This window comes from Canis aureus, chromosome 16 (genome assembly GCF_053574225.1).
Source record: "Canis aureus isolate CA01 chromosome 16, VMU_Caureus_v.1.0, whole genome shotgun sequence".
Taxonomy (NCBI): Eukaryota; Metazoa; Chordata; class Mammalia; order Carnivora; family Canidae; genus Canis; species Canis aureus.
Window position 1 is genome coordinate 49,585,373 of NC_135626.1, and position 20,462 is coordinate 49,605,834.

Genomic DNA, 20,462 nt, shown 5'->3' on the forward strand with positions numbered 1-20,462 from the left:
GGCTCCATGCAGGGAGCCTGACACGGGATTTGATCCTGGGTCTCCAGGATCATGCCCTGGGCTGAAGGCAGCGCTAAGGCAGCACTAAACTGCTGAGCCACCTGAGCTGCCCAAGAGTTTAACTTTTAAAACACATATTGAGTGCCTTTTGTATATCAGATACTATGCTGGAGATACCTAGGTGCCCAAGACCAACGCAGTCACTTCCTTCTCATGGGAAGAACATGGTGAGGGTACCCCCAGTACCCCCAGAGGATGAGAATGAGGGATGTGCCGTCACAAAGAGATCTGACCAACTCTCAGGACCAGAGAAGCTTCCCTGAGGAAGAGACGTTTAAGACCAGGAAGGAAAAAGAGGAGGGAGCCCTCTATCCATGTGCCCTGGAGGGCAAAATCTGAGACATTAGGAACAGACACCTGACTCAAAATCCAATCCAGACTGCAGTCATGCCCATTGGATGTTGAATCAGCATGGTCAATGGCTTCGAGGGTGTGGAGGGGCTCAGACCAGAGTGTTTCCCTGGTTTGGCTCAATGTATCTGAGTCGGGCAAGAGTGAATGCTGACCATAGGCCCTAACACTGAAATCTGATTATCCCCCATCTCTCAGACACTGGGTGGTTTCTGTAGGCCCCACAGGGCCAAGGCTTATTAGTAGGCTTCCAGCTGCTATATTAGGACCTCTTACAGGCGGTGTGTAGAGTGGCCCCATGAGGTAGAAACAGCTGGGGGGCCCCAAGCACTATGGGGCTCAGCACTTTGGGGCTGCTGGCACCTGGTGGTCCAATCCTAGGCTTGTCAGGGCTTGTGGCAGCTCAACCCTCCCTCCTTCCTGACTCAAAGATGCCCAAAAATTAAGCCCACCAGGCATCCATACCCACTGTGAGTGCTGCAGGAAGGATGAGTCCTGGGTGCATGCTCCTTAACTGGGAAGTAGGCCTCATCCTTGATTCTGGTCAGGGCACTCAGTTTTGAGTGGCAAGGAAGAGCTCAAAGTAATATTCCAAATTCCAAAATGGGCCAGGAGAAAGCAGGCTGAGGAACAGTGGAGATCACAGATTGTACACTTAAATGCCTTCGAGGCCAGGCAGGTTGCAAATGGTCAGAATCCTACGAGAGTCATTACAACATAGTGGTGGCAATGCAGGCAAAACGGAGAGTACTCTCCGCAGCTGAAGAAGTTCATGTTCATCCTTCCTTCCTTCTTTCCGTCCTTCCTTCCTTCCAACCAGAGTGCATCCTCAGGCCAGATTCAGCTGATAGACTACTAATTGCTGATGCTTGGTTTAGGGCAGCGGTTCTCAACGATGGGTGGCCCCCAGACGAGTAGCATCAGCATCACTTGGAGACTTGTTAGAAACACACATTCTCTGGCCCCACCCCAGACCCACTGGATCAGAATCTGGGGGAGGGGGAGGGGTGGTGCCCAGGAGCTATGTTTTAAAAGTCCCTTTCTGTAATTCTGATACACATTCAAATGGGAGTCACTAGAATCAAAGTCATGACTGAATGGGCCACTATCTGGGCCAAAATTACACATTTTTTGTCATTCTGTCATCTGTACATACATTTGTTGAGCACATACTGTATACCAGGTGCTGAGCCAGCCACGAGGAGCACAGGAGCAAACAAGACACATGTGGTCCTTGCCCTGCATCCTATTTTTCATTCTTGCCTCTTCTTGGCTATTTTTGTTTTGCAAAATACCACACCCCCACATATTAGCTCATTTTGCTCTAACACCTTGGGGAAACAGGCCTGATAAAGGTTACTGCTCCCTTTTTATAAATGGAGTCACTTTGGCCATGTACAGTTAAAACTCTGCCTGAAGTCTTAGTGCTCGATGGCCCCCAGGCTGCCCATTCCGGGGGCCCGGGCCCACTGTGTGACGGAGATGTGCTTCTGCCAGCTTTGCCCTGCAGCAGAGGAGGGTCTCAGCGGGCCTCTGGCTGTCATTGCTCTGAGGCACAGGCCTGGCTTTGCTCCATCTCAGCCACGGACAGATGTCCTTGGACACATGCAGCCACCTAATCACCCTCACACCCGGGAGCATCTCTTGAACACATATGAAGACTTGATAGAACATTCAGCCAGGCTGTCTGCTTCTTTTGAGTGGATTCTATTGAGAATTTCCATAGGTAGCAAATCTCTTGGCCAAAATGAATATTAACAAAACGAAGTGGGGCAGAGGGCAAGAGAACAGAAAGAAAAACATCTGGCAGGCAGCCTGCGTGCTCCAGGGCTCCTGTCCATGGCTTCACAAGCCCCCTCCCTCACAAGCCTCCCCGCCCTTCCCACTCCCCACCTATACTGCATCATGGATGCCAATGCCCCCCATGGCAGATCAGGGAAAGAGGGTCAAGGACACTCCAAAACCTAGCTCATTTTGCCCTTGCCGAACAAATGCTCTGGAAGTCTCTAACAAGTCCCTCCCACTTGTGGCTCAGAGCATGAGCCGACTCTGAGTTCACTAGCAAACGCATTCTCTGATTGGGCAGCCCAGCCCCTCTATGCAGCATCACAAGCTCTGCAAAAGGGCACACATCAAGGAGCCTGGCCGCTGAGATTTATGGCACCACGTGACAGGTTCCCTCCCACAGACCAGAGAAGAGACACAATCTGCTAGAAGTGACTTTTCAAATTATCTGCAGAAAACATTAGTGGATATTTTCCCATCTGCATGCCTCCGGGCTTTATTGAGTCATAAAAAGTAAATGATTTCCCTGAATGCTTTGACAAACCCGATAGTTCCAAGCGATTTTCTAGCTGATTGATTTGCCATCATGCATCAGAGTGTCTCTGAGCATCAAGACTTACTGGCGAAGAGAGTGCTGGACGGAACACCAGTGGCGGCTCGCAAGAGGCCACCGCCAGCGCCAGCGAGAAAAGCCAATGAGGGACAAGCCTCAGTGTGTGGGGAGAAGCTGAAGGGTGGGTTAGGAAGGCTTCCGAGACAGGTTGCCAAGGAGGCACAGACTCAGGGGGAAGGTGGGAGGAGGCGATTAGAAAAAAAGTGAAAACAAGCGACTTCCTCTCTGCCTGCTCTAGACCAAGGTCAGAAGAGCACAGAAAACATGGCCAAAGTCTAAAAATAGGATGGGCCTCCTATTGCTAAGGACAGTTGACTAGAGCCTTAGGAGGGCAGAGAGGCATTGAGCCATGACCTTGGGGCCAGTGGGCAAGATCCAGAGTTGGACCCGACTCAGAAGGAAGAACGCATCGATCCTTGCTCAATTTGGACACCTTGGGACACCTGGGTGTCTCAGTGGTTGAACGTCTGCCTTTGGCTCAGGGCATGATCCCAGGTCCTGGAATCGAGTCCTCCATCAGACTCCCCACAGGGAGCCTGCTTCTCCCTCTACCTATGTCTCTGCCTCTCTCTGTCTCTTGTGAATGAATGAGTGAATGAATGAATGAATGAATAAATAAATAAATAAATGTCTTTTAAAAAATCAGTGCACCTTTCCTGGCAGCCATTTCATCCTGGAAGAGGTGTGTCCTACACTAGCTTCCTGAGCTGCCCTGGATGGAATGGGATGGAAGGGAAAAGCACTGAGGCGGCCCCTGGGTCAGGTCTGAGCTTCAGTTATCCTGGGGAAACAGTCACACTTCTGACCTCTCCCCAGGGTGATGCAGAGTCTCCCAGAGGCTTCCCAAGCCCCATCCTTTACCCGTGGACATTCGATAGGAAGCCGGGTGGGGAAACAAAGCAGCCGATGGGGAGGAGTTATTGCTAATGGCTCCTAATTTATTGAAGGTCTAGGAAGGGTCCCCAGGGTGAGGCCTTGGAGAAGACTGCTGCCAAGGAGCTAAGGACACAGGAGCTGTCAGCAGCCAGACAGCCAGATCCTCCCTGGGTACCTCCTTGTAAGCACCAGTGAGAAAAATAAAACACAACCCACCCACCGAGAAAAAGCAAAAATATTAACAGGGGCAAGATGCAGTATACAAAAGCAAGAGTTAGCAATCAGGGAGTGAAGAAGTGATTAGAACAAATGGGGTTCATCGGGGAGGCTTCTGCAAGGAGGTGACATTGTGACGCTGTGGACACAGTCTGTGGGTGGGGGGGGGGGCGGCATTCAAAACAGAAGCACAAAACAAGCTAACTGACCAAATGAGAAAGAGATGAGCCAAGGCCCTGAGGTTCACAGTCCATCTAGGACTCCGCCGGGCACACGCTCACTGTCTGGGAGTTAAATAATAGACCAGCCAGGGTTGGGGGGCCCCTGGTGAGACCATCATTAAGCCCAATTACAGATAGAGAAACATACAGACCTAAAGCCTGGGGCCTCTTCTCTGGACAGACGAGGGATCTAGGAAAATAATATGCCCTGTGGTGTCTGTGTTCCAAATTCTCCCACAGAAAAGTTTGCCTTCCTAAGACACACATCTCATTATGTTTACTCCTCTGCTCAGAGGCCAGTGGCTACACACACACACACACACACACACACACAGCATGACATCCAGACTCCTGGCCTCACAGGTCCCACCTTCCCATCTCCCCAGCTCATGCCAAAAATATTTTTTAAATCCAAAGCAAACACCTTCCCCATATACTCTAGCCACGCTAGTGAGTAGGGAATGTTGCCCAACACATGCTCTGCTCCCTCCTCCCCTGTGCCTTTCTGGCATTCTGTGCCTCAGTTTGGAAGGCCCTCACCAACTTTCAGAGCCAACCAAAGGCCCTCCCATCCTTTAAGGATCATCCAAGAGGCCTTCCCTGTGTCAGTAAACCTCTCTTCCCCTGTGCGTCTCCACTGTAGCATGTGACACCTCCAGCTGGGACTAGATGGGCTCCCAGCAGGTTGCGGAGACCTTTTGCCTCAGGTTCCCCGCAACACCCAGCTCAAGGCTTTGACATGTAACTGCCCAATAAATGTTCACAGCATGGGACTGAGCCTGGAGCATGGAGCCTTTCCAGGGCATCCTCCAGTAGGTAGTAAAGAATTCCAGAATGACAGCCTAGCTTCTACCCTGAATCCCCTCTTGCTCCATCCTCTGATCCCCAAGGACAGGCTGTTGTCCCTGTTGTCTTGCCACCTGGTACCCTTGCCACCCTGCACCCTGTGATATTTTTGTTGTTGTTTATTTATTGTTGTTGATTCTTTATCCTTTTTTTCCTCCCTCCACCCCACGATTTAGATCACGAATATTTTATAAATGAACTTAAAAGTCTCTTTTCCATATTTAGGCACAAAATGAGCTGATGAATTCAGGTTTGTACCTGGTGCTGCTGCTTCACCTCTACGAGCAGAGGTTTGCAGAACTCATGAGACTCAATTACAACCGAGTTGCAAGAGAGAGGGTGAGTCTGGCTCTGATGCGGCCCATCAGGCAGCAGCACCCCTCCCCCTGCCCTGACCTTGCAGTGTTGTTTATTACGTGTGCAATCTGTTGAGGTCTTCATGGTCACTTGCTAGGATATGGCACTGTCATCATCAGGACTATGATGTAGTGTATACACTGGGTAAGTGTGCGCACAGTAGCCTTCTGGATGGAAAAAGTGATAATCACACAATAGCTTACTATTAAACATGAGTAGTAATTAAGTGGCCATTAATGGTCATATAAGCAAAGGAGTCTCTAGGGATATTTGCCCCCCAAAACAAAAGTCAGCAAAGCTGCTGGGACTGTGCATGCTTGATGGATGGGCATGTCTACTGCCCAAGCATGGAGGGTCCCCGAAAAACAGGGGCCTCCCTTTGAAGAGAACTGTTTGTTTTGCTTTGCTTCCCAGAGTTTGTGATTTCAGGATCTGTGTGGTGAATGCCAAGAAACAAAGGTGCTGATGGGGGTCCCCTTTGTCATTAGGGAAGTGACAATATGTTTACCAGGGATCATGATCTGTGGCTGCCTTTCCTCTAACAAAGAGAACCAGGAGCCTTCCAGGAGGCCAGGTAGTTTGGAGAGAGAAGCCTGGCTCTCCCACTAACCGGATCCTGGCCCCAGCAAAGTCCACCACAATGTAAATTCGGCCACTGTCGAGTCAGAACACAGAGCCCCAAGGGACTTGCCTCTTGGCAAAATGCCTGTCTGCAGCCAGGCCAGGAAAGGGCACTCACTGGTAGGACAAGGGTACCCTCCCCCCTTACCTTATCTTAACACCATGTCAGGGACTGATGCTTCTAGTGTTTAACAACCCTTCAGCCTTGAAACTCGACCCCTGCCCACATCAGGAGGTCAGGACTGGCAAGCAAGCCAGTGTGGCAGCCGGCAAGCCGCAAGGCAGTTCTAGTGACTCTGCCTCCCTATCCCAGGTACCTCTCTTTCTCTTGACTTTCTCTTCTCTGCCTCCTGTTTCCCGTCTTTCTTCACGTCTCTCTCTTCTTCCTCCGGTGGATAGGAGGCACCTGCCAGCACCGGTCGCTGCCCGGAGGCTGGAGCCCAGTGATTTCACAGCTTCCTGACATTGTCGCAGACCTTGTAATGATAGCAAGCTGCTGGCATCCATTTAGAGCCATCCCTATGGAAAATGCTGGGTTCAAAAGTCCTAAGAATTCGAGATTTGTCCCTACTTTTAATTTTTTTCTGGCATAAATTCTCCACTTAGACCCCAAGCTCTCAATTAAGAGAACAGGCTGGGTCTTGGCCAAGATATCTCCGCAGGAATCTCACCCTCTTTTTGACCCAGGCCTGTCCTTCCTTTAACTCTTCCATAGTTTTAATGGTGACATAAATTCCTCAGAGAAATACATTAAAAAAAAAAAAAGGGAAAAATGTACAGGAAGCAGGAAATGATCCTTTGTTAACATTTCCATAACCTTATTTTCATGATTCCCCATCTTTTTTAATGAACTTTTTATTGCACATTGAACTTCAAAGCGCCCAGGGTTTGATACAGGTTACAGATGGCCATGACGTCAGCAAGCTAATGTAAGCAACGCTGGCCTCTGGGACTGCAGAGCAAGCAACATGCAGCACAAGCCAATGGGTGGAAACCAAGGCCCTAAAGCACTAGGTCTAAAGAAGTTTCTGGTAAAACTATCCCAGAGAAGGAGTAAGTGACAACGGGAACACTCTGGGCACCAAGTCGGGAGGAAGCAGGAAAGACTGGGCAACACTCTTAAAGCTTACCTTTAATTTGAGAAACCCTGAAATAGACCTCACGCACTAAACCCACCAAGCGATAACCAGTACAAATAGCCAGCGAAGACGGACCCAAATGGAAGCAGGGAAACAAATGGCTTTTGTCAAATTCATGCTCTTCTGGATTTGAGTCTCAGTATCTTCTTGTAGAAAACACTTAGAATCTGAGGATAACAGCAAAAAAAGAGGCACTGTGTTGGGAAAACAAACAACAAACCCTTCTCTCTCCCTATCAGAACTGGAGAACCCATTCACATCGGGCTCCTTGGATGTGTCTCATTAGGACACTTGGTGATGAATGTTTGCCCATGATGACAATCATTCATTCACTCATTCATTCATGCCCTGGCCTGTATCAGGTGGCTGAGATGGGGATCCGGGAAAGCGGCTACAAGACACGATGCCATGCTGTCCTATTCTTTGAGAAGCCTCTGAACAAGAAGTAACTGGAAAGTAGCACTTGGATCAAGAGAACCAGTGGACCCAGTGAATTCCCAGAGGCTATGAACTGACAACACAAGATCTTCCCTGGCTGGGACTTCCTGGCATGTCCAGTGATCCCATAAACAAACAGTTTGTCTCCTTAGTGAGGTTGTGAGCTACCTGAAGGCAAAGCTGGGCCTTCTACACCTGTGTCATGATGCTGGGCATACAGTGAATCATACTCGCTGACCATGTCCCAGGCAATGTGAATGCCAGGAGCATGGAGTGATTACAAAAATGCGAAATAACTGGGAAATGAAGACATGGTCTGCTAAGGGTTGGGGACAGAGGGGGTCACAGGCAACTTGGACTTGGAACTCTTATCTCTCTTTGTACCCCATCACCCTCCAGGGCCTAGAAAATGCCTGGCACATAGTAGGTGCTCATTAACCTTTGATGCCTAAATCAACGAACTATTAAACCAAAACCTGCCTCTCCAGGAAGTGAGTCTTGAGTTATGTTTTGGAGAAAGTGATAGTCCAAATTTGTGGAGAGAACAGTATTCTAGGTAAAGGAACACTCTCAGGTTCATGGTATAGATATATTTATTCAAAGATTTTCTGCGTGCCTAATATGTGCCAGGTTCTAAACTAGATTCTGAGACTACAAAGATGATTAAGATACTCCTTACCTACAAGGGACTCTGAGTCTAAAGAGAGACAAAGATGTAACCAAGAGTATCAAAAAATGTGCCTTATGTTATGACAGAAGATGGAGCCAGATGGGGAAGAGCACAGAGCAGTGAGGTCACCCCTTCCTTCCACTCCTTCAGGACAGACTGTGCAGGCAGGGTCTTCAGAGACCCAAACTAACGTTTCAGAGGCCTTGCTTTTAATCTGGTTGGGTTGTACTCTTTGCCATCAGCCTTCTCAAGGCTTGGAGCGCCTGGTAGCAAGGCTGCTTCCACTCCTGCTCTGGTCACCTGATCCGCTGAGGAGGTGATAGTTTGAACCAAATCTTGGAGAGTTTAGCAAGCAGACAAGGGGTGGTGGTGAGGGAAAGGGCGTTCCATGCAGAAGGAGAGGCAAAGGCTTAGAGGAGTGAGGACCTGCCTATTGAGAGAGTCAAGGAGTTGAGTGTGGCTGGAGCCGGTGGGAAGGGAGTGTGGAGGTGGAGGCAGGAAGCAGGATGTGGAGCGTTTGTGTGCAGCTCTGGGAAGCCACTGAAGGTTTCCGGCCTGAGATGGGCAGGCCAGGAGATTTGCATTTTTGAGTGAAAACTGGAGCAGCTACACGGAGGATGGGCTGGAGGGAGAAGAAACCAGCCAGCTGCTGCTGCAATGGGGCAGGTGAAGGGGACCCCTGTGGGGGCCCTGGAGATGGGAAGGGACACAGGGCGGTCCTGTGAGGTGAAGCTAAACAGACTGGCCTTCCCTCACCTCTCCCCCTTTCAGTCCCCAAGTGGGATGCTCCACTATTCAGGGTCTGCACCCCCAAAGTCCCGTCTTGGGCTTCCTCTTAGTGATAGGTTTTGTCTATACCTGCTCCCTGTTTCCCCAATGAATGGTACTGTACCCTGAATTCCTCTCCCTGCCTACCCTATGCCCCTTAAATGCCTACTTCGATAAACTAGGTAAAACAGGACAAAGGACCTCTGTCCATGGGCTGAAAGGCAAAGGGCAGAGGGACCCCAGGCCTTGCTGGGATCAGGACGGTGATCTGGAGCCAGCACAGCCTCCAGTCTTCTGCCCCAGGGATGCTGCATTAACATTTCACCTGTGGGGAGACTTCCACTGTAGAAAACTCATGGTGGGGGAGGGGCAGGGGAGCAGAGGCTGGCCTGGGAGGCAGGCAGGGTCTCCAAGGAGCTCTGACACTCCACTGGCCTCCTTGTGCGTGAGACCACAGGGACTTTCTCCAGGTCTTCCCATTCACACTGTTTCTACAAACCCCCAAACTCTTGCCTCCAAGAACCAAATCTACCCACAATATCTGAGGCCCAGGCTTGGCCCTCATCTGGAAAAACTTCCCTACTCACCCAGATGGTATTTCCAGGAGGACTGAGAGCTGCCTGGCACATGGATGCGGTCATCTGGCCGGAGTCTAGAGGTGGGCTGAGGCAGGATGAGGCGGGATGAGGCTGGCTGGGCAGCTGGGAGGGAAGGCGTTAGCACCGTACTGACGTAGAACTTACCAGGTAACCAGGATGGCTCCTTAGAAGAAAATCCATCCTTCTCCAGCCCTCAGTCTGGCCTGTGGGTGACAGGGACCCAGGAGTCACAGCTGCCTCCACACTGGCCAGCAGTTGCCCCAGTACAGTGTCTGGCACCCCTTGTTTTGTCCTCCCGCCTGTCACAAAGCCTCTTCTCCTGGGGGAAGAGCACCAGCCCTTCTGCAGGGGAGCCCACAGCCTTGCAGCCTGGCACAATGGGCTCCCACGGAGTGCACAGTGTTTCTCATTGTGGCATAAAATGCCATAAAGTCAGAACAAAGAGGGAGCCCAGAGCCTTGATGGGCCTGCTGCTTCCTGCCGGGCAGAGAATACAACTGATTGTTTAAAAGCCAGTGGTGAGGCAAGTGGCCAATTAGCACGGCCTTCACCCCCACAGCCTGTAAATGTGATTCGGACCCTCAGAATGGGATTCTGCTGTTCAGATCAATTGCCGAAAGGAAGCAGGTCTGCTCACACTGCCGAATTTAGAAGCCCTGAACCACGGGCGAAGGTGACCTGGGTTACCTCTGTGCTGTCTTTAGGACGAGGGTGAGCCCCGCAGGTGCCAAATATCAACACTGCCCTTTGGCACCTCTGCCCCTCTAAGGGGAGGGAAGGGGTTCCCAGAACGGTTCCCGAGACCAGAGAATTATACATCTGTTCACAACTGCTTTGGGGAAACCATTCATTTTTCATTGTCTTCTTTCTCATAGTTGTCAAGAAATTACCCACAACCAAGACGGGAAGAAAATGAAAGTAGGTCTGGGGGTCAGTCCTGCCATTTTGAGGGTGTTTGCTAATTTATTCTTTCTCTGTCCCTGTGTGGAACCTCGTGTGGTGGAAGGAAGTAATGACCACTACCCAGAGGCAAAAATAGTCCCACAAAGCTTGGGAAGCTCTAGCTGCAGCACTCAGGAAGGCGAGGCCCAAGCCCGCTGGATGCAGAGCAGATAAGAATTTTAATTCATCTTGAAACCAAGGTCAAGGGCCAGTGAAAGGGAATATGGTATTGTCAGGCGGTCACAGGATGACTCGTGGCAGTTTTTGTTTTTTTGTTTTTTTCCTTTTCCTTGGCTGGGATTTTCCAGCATCCAGTGCTCAGGGAGCCTCTTAGGTGATCTTCTAAGCCCTGGAAGGGTGCTGTTTAGCCACTATGGGGAGGGGCCACATTCATCCACCAGCTAGTGGCTGCGGTGGATCCTTCTTACCATGCACTGGGGAGGGGGGTCAGGTAGGCCTGCTGGACCCAGAGGTTGAACAAGGAAAACAGGTCTCCTGAGAAAGGTACACCCGGCTCCAGGAGGCAGGACAGCTGTCTTCCATCGGGCTCGTTATCTCATAGAGAGCACCCAATTAAGAAAATGTGCTTGATTAAAGCAGGAGGGCTTGCAGCCAGACTGGAAAGAACTTCCCCATCAGCAGGTAGAACAAACATCACAGTGGGCTGAGGCAGGTGTGACAATTCCATCTCCAGAAGTTCTTCAGGTGTAAGGTTTGGGAGAGGATTTCCCGCCCTGGCTCTGCAGTCAGAATCCACCTGGGGAATTTACCAAAAATGCAGGTTCCCCGGGTCCCTCCCGGGGATTCAGATGCAGACCCTGGGGTGGGCCCCTGGCGCGCCGGTCGCAGCGGGTCACGGTGGGGCGGTGGGGAGCCCCCAGCAGGCCCGCCCGGAGGAGAAGCTGGACCCGCTCCGAGCGCCCCAGGGTGGGGCCCAGATTTCGACCCTCGAGAACCCGATTTGGGATTCAGGGCACGCCGTGCTGAGAGCCCGGGCCGCCCGTTTTCAGAGACGCGGGGAGGAGGGGACGCTTGTCTCGGCTCACAAAGGGAGCCCCACCACGGTGTCCACCCACGCCCCGCGCCCCCGCCAGCCCCCGGGACCACTCGGGGTCCCGCCTTCCGGGCGCGCCCGGGCCCCCCTCCGGCGGCCGGGAAGGGAGCGGGCGGGCGGGAGCAGGGAGCTCCGGCGAAGACCTTTGTGTCTCGGGGAGAGCGCCTCTGCGCCGCGCTCGCGGGTCCCGGGGGCGGCCTGCGGCGGGAGCCCGGGCTCCGCAAGGGCGCGGCCCCGGGAGGGGCGGGGGCCCGCGGCTCCGGGCAGGGTCTCGGGGCCCCCCCCGGCCCCCCCGCCCCGGAGGCGCCAGCCGCTCTTCCCGGTCCCGGGAAACCTGCCCCGCGCTTCGGCTGGCCCGGGGCGACCCCTAGTGCCCGGCGCCGGCCGCCGTCGCCCTGCTGGGCGGGGGACGCAGCCCTTCCCCGGAGGGTCTGGGGCCTCCGAGCCCCCGGCTCAGGGAAGCCGGCCCCCTCTGGAGGGCAGAAGAGCATCCCGGGGGCGCCGCTTAAACCGAGTCCCCACGGAGGAGCCCGGCGGGCCCTCCCTGCACGCGCCTGGCGCTGCGCTGCTGCCCCCCTGCGTTGCTCAGAGGCACACGGTCCCACCGACCGCCACTTGCCGTCCTCTTCAGGACGGGGACTAGCTGTAGGAGCCGCCCCAATGTGGGGGCAGCCAGGTCCCCCGCCCAGGGACACTGGTGGAGGAGGGCCCGGCACAGAGGGCCTGTCCTGGCACACTGGTCATGCAGCCCTCGCCTGGCTGCCGCCAGGGCCGAGATCAAGACAAGCCAGGGCAGCCAGAGGCAGAGGCGCCTGCCTCCCGCTTAGCCCCTGGCCACACTCTTCTCTGGTCCCCAGCAGCCTGGCGTGCCTCACCTGGTTGGCAGCGCTTTGTCAAGATGGACTGTTGCCAGAGCTGAGTCACAGCTGTGACCTGCTGCCCTAGCTCAGTTCAGGTCTAAAGGGAGGAAAAAGACAAAACACCTGGGCCCACCAGGGGGCACGAGGAGACGCCAGCCTCTTCATGGCTCCGTGGTGCCCATGCCAGGCTTCTCACTGGGGCCCCCTCCCCTGCATCTGGAACACACAAGTGCCACAGGTGGCGCCAGGTAAAAGCAGCTGGGGAGAGTTCCTGGGTGGCTCTGACAACTTGCCACATGGCTCTGTGACCCAACCCTCCTAACGGCTGCGTCCCAGCTGGCACAAATGACTGTCACCACAGTCCAAAGCCTGGGAAGGGAACAGTGCCTCCCACAGCCATTCATCAGGTGTGGACAGGAGCAGGCTTGAGGGTCCTTGCACTAAAGGCAGGGTCAGACCACCTCACCCCCATACACACAAGTCAAGACAACTAGTTTTGGGGAACAGAACAGGATAGGCAAGGGGCAGCTCATGGGGCTGGAGCTTCCTTGTAGCAGAGGTAGAGTCTGAGAAGGTCCTCGTAGGAATGGGGGGACGTCCATTGCTCCGGCTCCTTACCTTTCAATGGTTTTCAGATAGTCAGGGAGCACTCATGCAAGCCAATGGGAAAAGTATATTGAGAACAAGAGTTTCCCCCAAGAATAAAGACTGCCCCCCCATGCCCCACTCCTCCACTCGGATCCCACTGTCATCCTCCTGCCTCTTTGCCCCCCTTGCTCCCATCACGTGACCCTCTACCTCCAGTCATTTGATCTCTGAAAGATTTCTTGAAGACCTAGGTCAACCCTCCTCCCACTGCCCTGCCAACTTAAGGAAGGGAGAGTGTATAGAGAGGGGCAGTACCCTGAGGGGCTCCTCCAGGGATTCAGCCTGCAGACATTTGCTGCCCCAGGTCAGGGGAGGAGTGGACCTGGGTGCTTTTGTTGAGGGGCTCACAGCCCCTGTGCCCTGGCCATTTGAGGATTCCAGAGACAGCTGACCTCTGTTGCTGACACTGTTGCCCAGGACTGGGGGGGGTGGGGGAGGGGGCAGAGGGGGCAGGAAGGGCAGCCCAGCCACACACCCTCACTGGCAGAGCTCACCGTTCACCTTGGCTCCCCCGCCTGAGACACCTTCTTGCTTTCCAGATGCTGAGCTGGGGGACGGACTTGAAAGCAGCAGCCACGCTGTCTAGCACGGGGGCTGGCCCCGGAGCCCTGCGGAGACATCTCCCCTTGGAGGCTTTTTCTGTGTTCCCATGCACCTCCCTCCCCTCTCTTTACTGAAACTGAAGTGTTGACAGTTACCATTTTCACCTCGTGCCCCTCTCCTCTCAGGGTCTGGCCTGAGCAACAGGACAGCAGCGACCACGCGGTCCCCGAAAGCCTGCAGCCTGGGTTGGATGAGTCCCCGCCCGCTGCCCTGCAGCTGCCCCTTGGCCCAGGGGACCCCAGGTGACTCGGCAGCCTGGAGGCCCTCCACGGAGGGCACCTGTTCAGGCCTCACTCCACCCCGAGTGGACTCGAGCTGTATCTGCAGTAAAACGACTTTATGCACCAGCTTCCTTCTTTTTTCCATCTCCCTGAACAAAGAAAGGCTCAGGGCCTCAAACTCAGGGGAGAAGGAAGGGGATTTCAGCCCGCACCCTGCCTCCACTTCTCCTCTCTCCCCACCATCACTACGCTGAGGGGTCACACATCCTGGGCCCCGGGGATTGTGACAGGCTGCGTGGCCGGCTGCCCCTGTACGTACCCACTTCGAATGGGCGTGGTATGTGGATGCCACACTACTCTCCTCTTTATACCTTAGGGCCCAAAGACCAGATCAAGGCATGAGGTTAAAAAAAAGAAGAAAAAAAGCCTGGGTGGCTCAGTCTGTGAAGCATCCAACTCTTGATCTCAGCTCAGGTGTTGATCTCAGGGTGGGGAGTTCAAGCCCTGAGTTGGGCATTTAAGAAAAAAAAGAAGGTTAGTGAGAAAACTGTGTGTATATAAGAGAGAGAGACAAAGATGGTCAAAAAATATAGAGGGGAGCACTGATACATGCAAAAACATTATGCTAAGTGAAGGAAGCCAGACTCAAAGACAACATAGCGTATAAATCGATTTACAAGCAATTTCTAGAAAAGGCAAAACTCTAGGGACAGATCAGTGGTTGCAGGGTTGGGACTAGGAGCAGAGACTGTCTGCAGATGGGCTCAGGAGATCTGGTGATGTGGCTGCTCTACAGCTGCTGTCCCCTGGTGGGACAAACTTACGAAAGCTCACTGAACTGAGCACTCGCAATGGGTGAGCTCTATGATACACCTCAATAAATTTTCTTTAAAAATGGAGGGAGGCGGGATGCCCAGGTGGCTTAGCAGTTTAGTGCCTGCCTTCAGCCCAGAGCGTGATCCTGGAGTCCCAGGATCAAGTCCCACATCAGGCTCCCTGCATGAAGCCTGCTTCTCCTTCTGCCTGTGTCTCTGCCTCTCTCTCTCTCTTTCTCTCTCTCTCTCATGAATAAATAAAAATCTTTCAAAAAGTAAAAATGGAGAGAAGGACAGAGAATGAGAGACAGAAGAGACAGAAAGGGATAATGAGGAAAAAGAAGTGCTTCTCCCTCCCTCTTTTAAGACCAGGAGAGGCCACAGCAGATTTTGCAGCCAAGAGGACTTCGCCAAGATGAACAGTGGTGCCAGCACAGTTTTAGGAAGTCTGGAATTAATTGAATTCCCTCAAAGTCTTATCCATCCATGACATGCTCCACAGTTAAAGTGACTCTATTCCTGCAAACTGGTAGATGTAGCCAGGCAGCCTAGATCCCAGATCCAAGAGCCAAGCAAAGGGACATCCTCAAATGTTAACAGAACCTACAAGGGCCATTCCAGTTGAAAATATCTCCCTGATTTAAAAAAAAAAAAAAAAAACTAAAAACTAAAATCTCAGATTCTTCCATTCACAAACACAGCCCCCAGTCCTAATCATTCTATGAGAAACTGGGTCTTCATTTTCCAACTGGACTCTCAGGGCTGGCTGAAGATTAAAGATTTATCCAGGAGCCAATATTGAGAAATGTCTGAGAAGGAACAATGCATATTTAAAGGCAAGCTTTATAGACAGCTTGATGGAATCTGAGGTGACTGGATACACATCTGACAGGCCAAGTCGGCCCTAACATGTGACAGTGTTTGAGGCAGCGACCCCAAGACTGGCATAGGTTCACGTCAGCCAACACTGGGATTTTGAAGATGATTTCAAGGGTTTACCCAGGAAGCCAGGAGTGCCTCCTCTGAGGCCTGGGGTGGAACTGATATCTACCCACACTGTTAATTCCACATCTCAGTGGCCCAGGGATCTGCTGATGGGGCTTCTTATGGCCTGAGGTACCCAAAGAATCAAGTCTCATTTATTAAAAAGACCCTGGTGAAAAGGACTACCTTGCCCTTTCTGAGTAAATATTGCCACACTCTATTAGAGATAGAGATACAGTGGATAAAACACGAGGTTTTTTTTTTTTTTTTAGCCTTTGGCTTCATCCTGACAAACATTTAGCAACCATCAATCACATGCCAGATGGTGAGGACACATGAAAAATGCATGATGCCCACCCCCTAGGAGCATAGTCTTATTGAGGCAACAGGTCATATATAGAAAAAGTCAAATCAAGGTAATATGAACCTACAGATGCCACTTCTAGAGCACTTTCTAGAAGCTGGGCCTGGGGACCCCCAAGGAGCCCGTGAGGCAGTTACTATTAACCCCATGTTACATGAGAGGAAACCTGTATTAGGGTTCCTCAGAGAAACAGAACCAGAGGGATATATTTATAAATATGTAGAAAGCGATGTATTTATGAAGGATTGGCTCACGTAGTTATGGAGGCTGACAAGTCCCACCATCTGCCATCTGCAAGCTGAAGTCCCAGGGAAGCCAGTGATGTAGTTCCAGTTCAAACGTGAAGACCTGAGAAGCAGGGGTGCCAACACTCTGGGTCCCCGTCCAAGTCTGAAGGCCCAAGAATCAGGAGAGCTGATTCTCCAGGGCAGGAGAAGAAGGCTGTCCCAGCTCAAGGAGAGAAAAAAAATTCACCCTTCCTCTGTCATTTTGTTGTACTGGGCCCTCAACAGATTGGGGAATGCCCACCCACACTGGGGAGGAAGATATTCTTTACTCAGTCTACCCCTTCAAATGCTAATCTCTTCTGGAAACACCCTCACAGAACACCCAGAAATAATGCTTCTCCAGCTCTCTGGGCATCCAAATTGACACATAAAATTAACCATCACAAACCTTAATCTCAGGGAAGTGATCTGTCCAAGTTTTTAAGGTGAAGTCAGCCTGTCAGCCAAGGCCATGCTCCTGGCCTGCCTGAGAGAGAGGGTAACATCCTTAACCAATTCTAGAACTTGGGAATCAGTGGTCATCAGAATCAAGGGGTACCGGGAAGGTTTATGTAGAAAAGATCCTTGAACGATGGTGGACCTCAGGTGAGCAGAGAGGTGGTGGGAGGAAGGGCAAGCAGGGGTATATGGTGTGGTGGGAGCAGCTTGCTAGAAGGGGTTCACTGGGCAAGGGAGCCGGGGTGCCGGGGGAGGGAGGACCCAGGGGGCCAAGACAGGGAGCTGAGAGTCCACACGTGGGCAGCAGGGAGCTTCCATAGCCACAACCTAGGCTGGTGAGATGAGGAGAGTGAGACCTAGAGGAGAGGGCGGTAGGAAGGAGAGAGCACCCTGTCGCTATATCACCTTGGGTGAGTTGACTGTCACTGAGGAAGTGGATGTGAGCTCTAAAACATCTGTAACCTTGTGAAGGTCTGATAGGTCAACCGAGCCCCCACCTTATTTCTATGCATTCTATGCAAGAAATAGGTGCATCATATCCCACCGCCCTACCCCAGCCAAGGCTGCCCAGTCTCTGTCTTCCCCTGTCTTGGAAGGGAAGCCATGAAGGAACAAAAGAAAAGTGGTCGTTCTTAGCCCTGAAACTCAAAATGGGCTTCTGAAACTCTCAGCAGAAATAATAGGTTGAGGCAAAATTCTTGAGTCTCAGAGCCTGAGTGCAAGATCCCAGGGGCTCTCCGTGCTCGTTGCTGACAATTTCTCCAGACTGGGGGTAGGGGAAGCAGAGAGGTGGCATGGCAAGCCCTTCCCCTCTTGCACCTCCATTCCTCATCTGTAAAGGACAACAATACTTGCTTTATGGTTTGTTGAAAGGATAACATGGATTAATTCATGGCAAGCAGAACAGGGCTGAGCGCGCACACACACACACACACACACACACACACACACACAAATATATATATTGGGTGCCTGGGTGGCTCAGCTGGCTAAGCATCCAGCTCTTCGTTTCTGCTCATGTCATGATCTCAGGGTTGTAAGATCGAGCCTGGGCTCGGCACTGGGCATGGAGTTTGCTTAAGATTCTCTCTCCCTCTCCCTTTGCCCCCTCACCCCTCCCTCTCTAAGAAAGAAAAGAAAGAGAGAGAGAGAGAAAGGGCTTTACCTAGTAAATAATAAATATTTTCTTATCATTATCACGGAGGAATGGCATATCTGAAGCAGCGTCCTGAGTCCCCGGCAGCCCCAGTATGGGGAAAACTACCATCCAAAAGTTTCCCACATCCCAGAGAGACACAAAAGGGCAAAAGAAGGGCATCTCTGCATCCGCCAGCAGGGACCCGCAGGGACCAAGGACCAGGTCCAGGAACACTCCACAGGACCACAGAACTCAGAGGCGCCGGGGAAGAAAGGGGAAAACACTGGACCAGAAAGCCTTAGAGGAGCTGGATTTCCTGGAAGCAGCAAAAACCAAACTCCTGCCATCTGCTGATATCAAAAGATAGTCAATTTTTTGGATTGAGCACCAGCGACTAATCCATTTCAAGGGAGGGGGCGATGCCTACTTGCTGCTTAGCCTGCGCTGGCAGCCCGCCTGCCTTTCGGACAAGGAAGGACAGACGTCTACAGCTCCAGTGGTGCCGACTCTGGTGGGAGTCAGGACTGAAGTCAGCCTTCTCCTGAGGCCTCTTGGCTGTCTTGGCCCCGAGATAAAGGCCGGAACAGTCTGGACACGTTCATCTCATTGCCCCCCTCCCCCCCACCGGAGGCCCCCCCTCTCTATTTCCTCTCCTTTCCCTCTTTCCTCCTCCCACCCTCCTTTCCTGATCCACCCTCAAGATGCAATTCTCTTCCTTGTGCCTGCAACACACTCAAGCCCAGTGCTCCAGGCAGCTTGGCAGGGCTCAGACGGCCCAGTTCCAGGAAAGCCATGTGGTGTGACTGGCTGGCTCCTCACCCCTGTGGCCTCACAGTGCTGCCCACTGGGCCAGGCTGGCTCTGCCAGGACACCTGGGAGGAGGCCATCCCTGCCTTGACGAGGAGAGGTGGTGAGCAGCCTGACACTGTTCTCTGGAGAGTGGCCCCATCCTCCCATTCATTCATGGATTCAATGAGCTGTCGCTGAACATCCAGGTGGCTAGAGCTGAGCCAGCTTAGCCCTGCAGGTGACGGTTGGCCTCGGTGTCTGGCATACAGTGCCCTTTGTCGGGCCCACCAGGTTCCGTCTCAGGGCATCCCACCCCCAGCAGAGGTGGAATGTGGAGGAGCGCTGATTGTTTCTTGACTTGAAATGAGTAGACAGGGGCACCTGGGTGGCTTGGTAGTTGAGCATCTGCCTTTGGCTCAGGTCATGATCCCAGGGTCCTGGGATCGAGTCCCACATTGGGCTCCCCATGGGGAGCCTGCTTCTCCCTCTGCCTGTGTGTCTGCCTCTGTCTTTGTGTCTCTCATGAATAAGTAAATAAAATCTTTTAAAAAATGAAATGAGCAGAAAGACAGGAGGTTCTGGTATCTGTGTAGTCCCCTTAGAACCAGCACTATTCTGGAGCCACAGGCAAATGGCACCCCCCTACACCCAGAGTCTTCCTCCTGCCCTGACAGAGCTACTAGAGCAACCCCCTACCCTCCTCTGGGAAGCCCCCACATGGAAAGGCTGAGAAGAGGTCTACAGGGAGCCCCCAGGTACCTGTGAAGCTGTCTGAAATGCTTTTGGGTGGGGAGCAGGGCTCTGGTGAGGACTACAGGCACCTGAGGGAGAGAGGAGCTAGGATAGGTATTTCTGGAATGATTTAAACCCCTGGACCCTCACCATCACTCCCCCGGCCCCACCAGGCAGCACTGGGCATTGTATCCTCGGTCCCTTGGCTGCTCCTCCCACCCCCAGGGATCCGGTGACCTTGTCTTCACCCCTCAGCTTTTCTTCCTCCTTGGGCAAGGGTCAGCAGAGAGCTGGGCTTCCCAGAGAGCATCTGCCCCGGGTGGCTCCCTGCAGCCTGGTCAAGCAGTCTTTTGAGCTGCAGATAATGGCAGGGCACTTAACTCACAAAGGGAGCAAATCACTTCAGGGTGAAGTGGATTAATCATTAAGGAACCCCCCTGGGATTGGGGCACCCTCCCCAAAGTGACCAGATTGGTCCGCCCCTGATCCTGCCATCAGGAGAGCGCTGCTGAAGCTGCAGGGAGGAGACAGGGGGAGGAGGGCCTCCAGCTTGGCCTCAGTCAGGGCTGCAGAGAAGCAGCTCATGAACCCGGCTGGGGGCTCCCTGGCTTAAAAGACGGTGCCCCATTTACCCTGCTGTTCAGGGTGAAAGCTCTGTATCTTTTAGGGTTAGGTCTTGAACCATGTGGTGGTATTACCTATTCAGAAAAATAGAAACTTGTTTTAAAAAATCATGAATGAGGGAGGCCTAGGGGCAGCCCCGGTGGCACAGCCACCTGCAGCCTAGGGCGCGATCCTGGAGACCTGGGATCGAGTCCCACATCGGGCTCCCTGCATGGAGCCTGCTTCTCCCTCTGCCTGTGTCTCTGCCTCTCTCTCTCTCTGTGTGTGTGTCTCTATGAGTAAATAAATAAATAATCTAAAAAAGAAAAAAGAGGGGGAGAGGAAGGCCTGGGTGGCTCAGCAGTTGAGCCTCTGCCTTCAGCTCAGGGTGTGATCCTGAAGACCTGGGATCCAGTCCCACATT

The 20,462-nt window shown here is 52.7% G+C and overlaps 1 protein-coding gene across 8 annotated transcripts in view; it reads left to right on the forward strand.

Annotated features, from left to right (window-relative positions):
• MARCHF10 (membrane associated ring-CH-type finger 10) overlaps positions 1 to 14,014 on the forward strand; it is an 88,399-nt gene extending 74,385 nt beyond the window's left edge. For 6 of the 8 annotated variants that reach the window (XM_077853883.1, XM_077853886.1, XM_077853885.1 and 3 more), the window contains 4 exons: positions 5,194 to 5,307; positions 10,120 to 10,233; positions 10,436 to 10,478; positions 13,604 to 14,014. In XM_077853883.1, coding sequence (XP_077710009.1) covers positions 5,194 to 5,307; positions 10,120 to 10,233; positions 10,436 to 10,478; positions 13,604 to 13,650 — 318 coding nt within the window. In that variant the 3' untranslated portion in view covers positions 13,651 to 14,014. The remainder of the gene's footprint in view (positions 1 to 5,193; positions 5,308 to 10,119; positions 10,234 to 10,435; positions 10,479 to 13,603) is intronic. The other 2 variants (XM_077853888.1, XM_077853890.1) reach the window with 1 other exon arrangement.
• Positions 14,015 to 20,462: the final 6,448 nt, after the last annotated feature.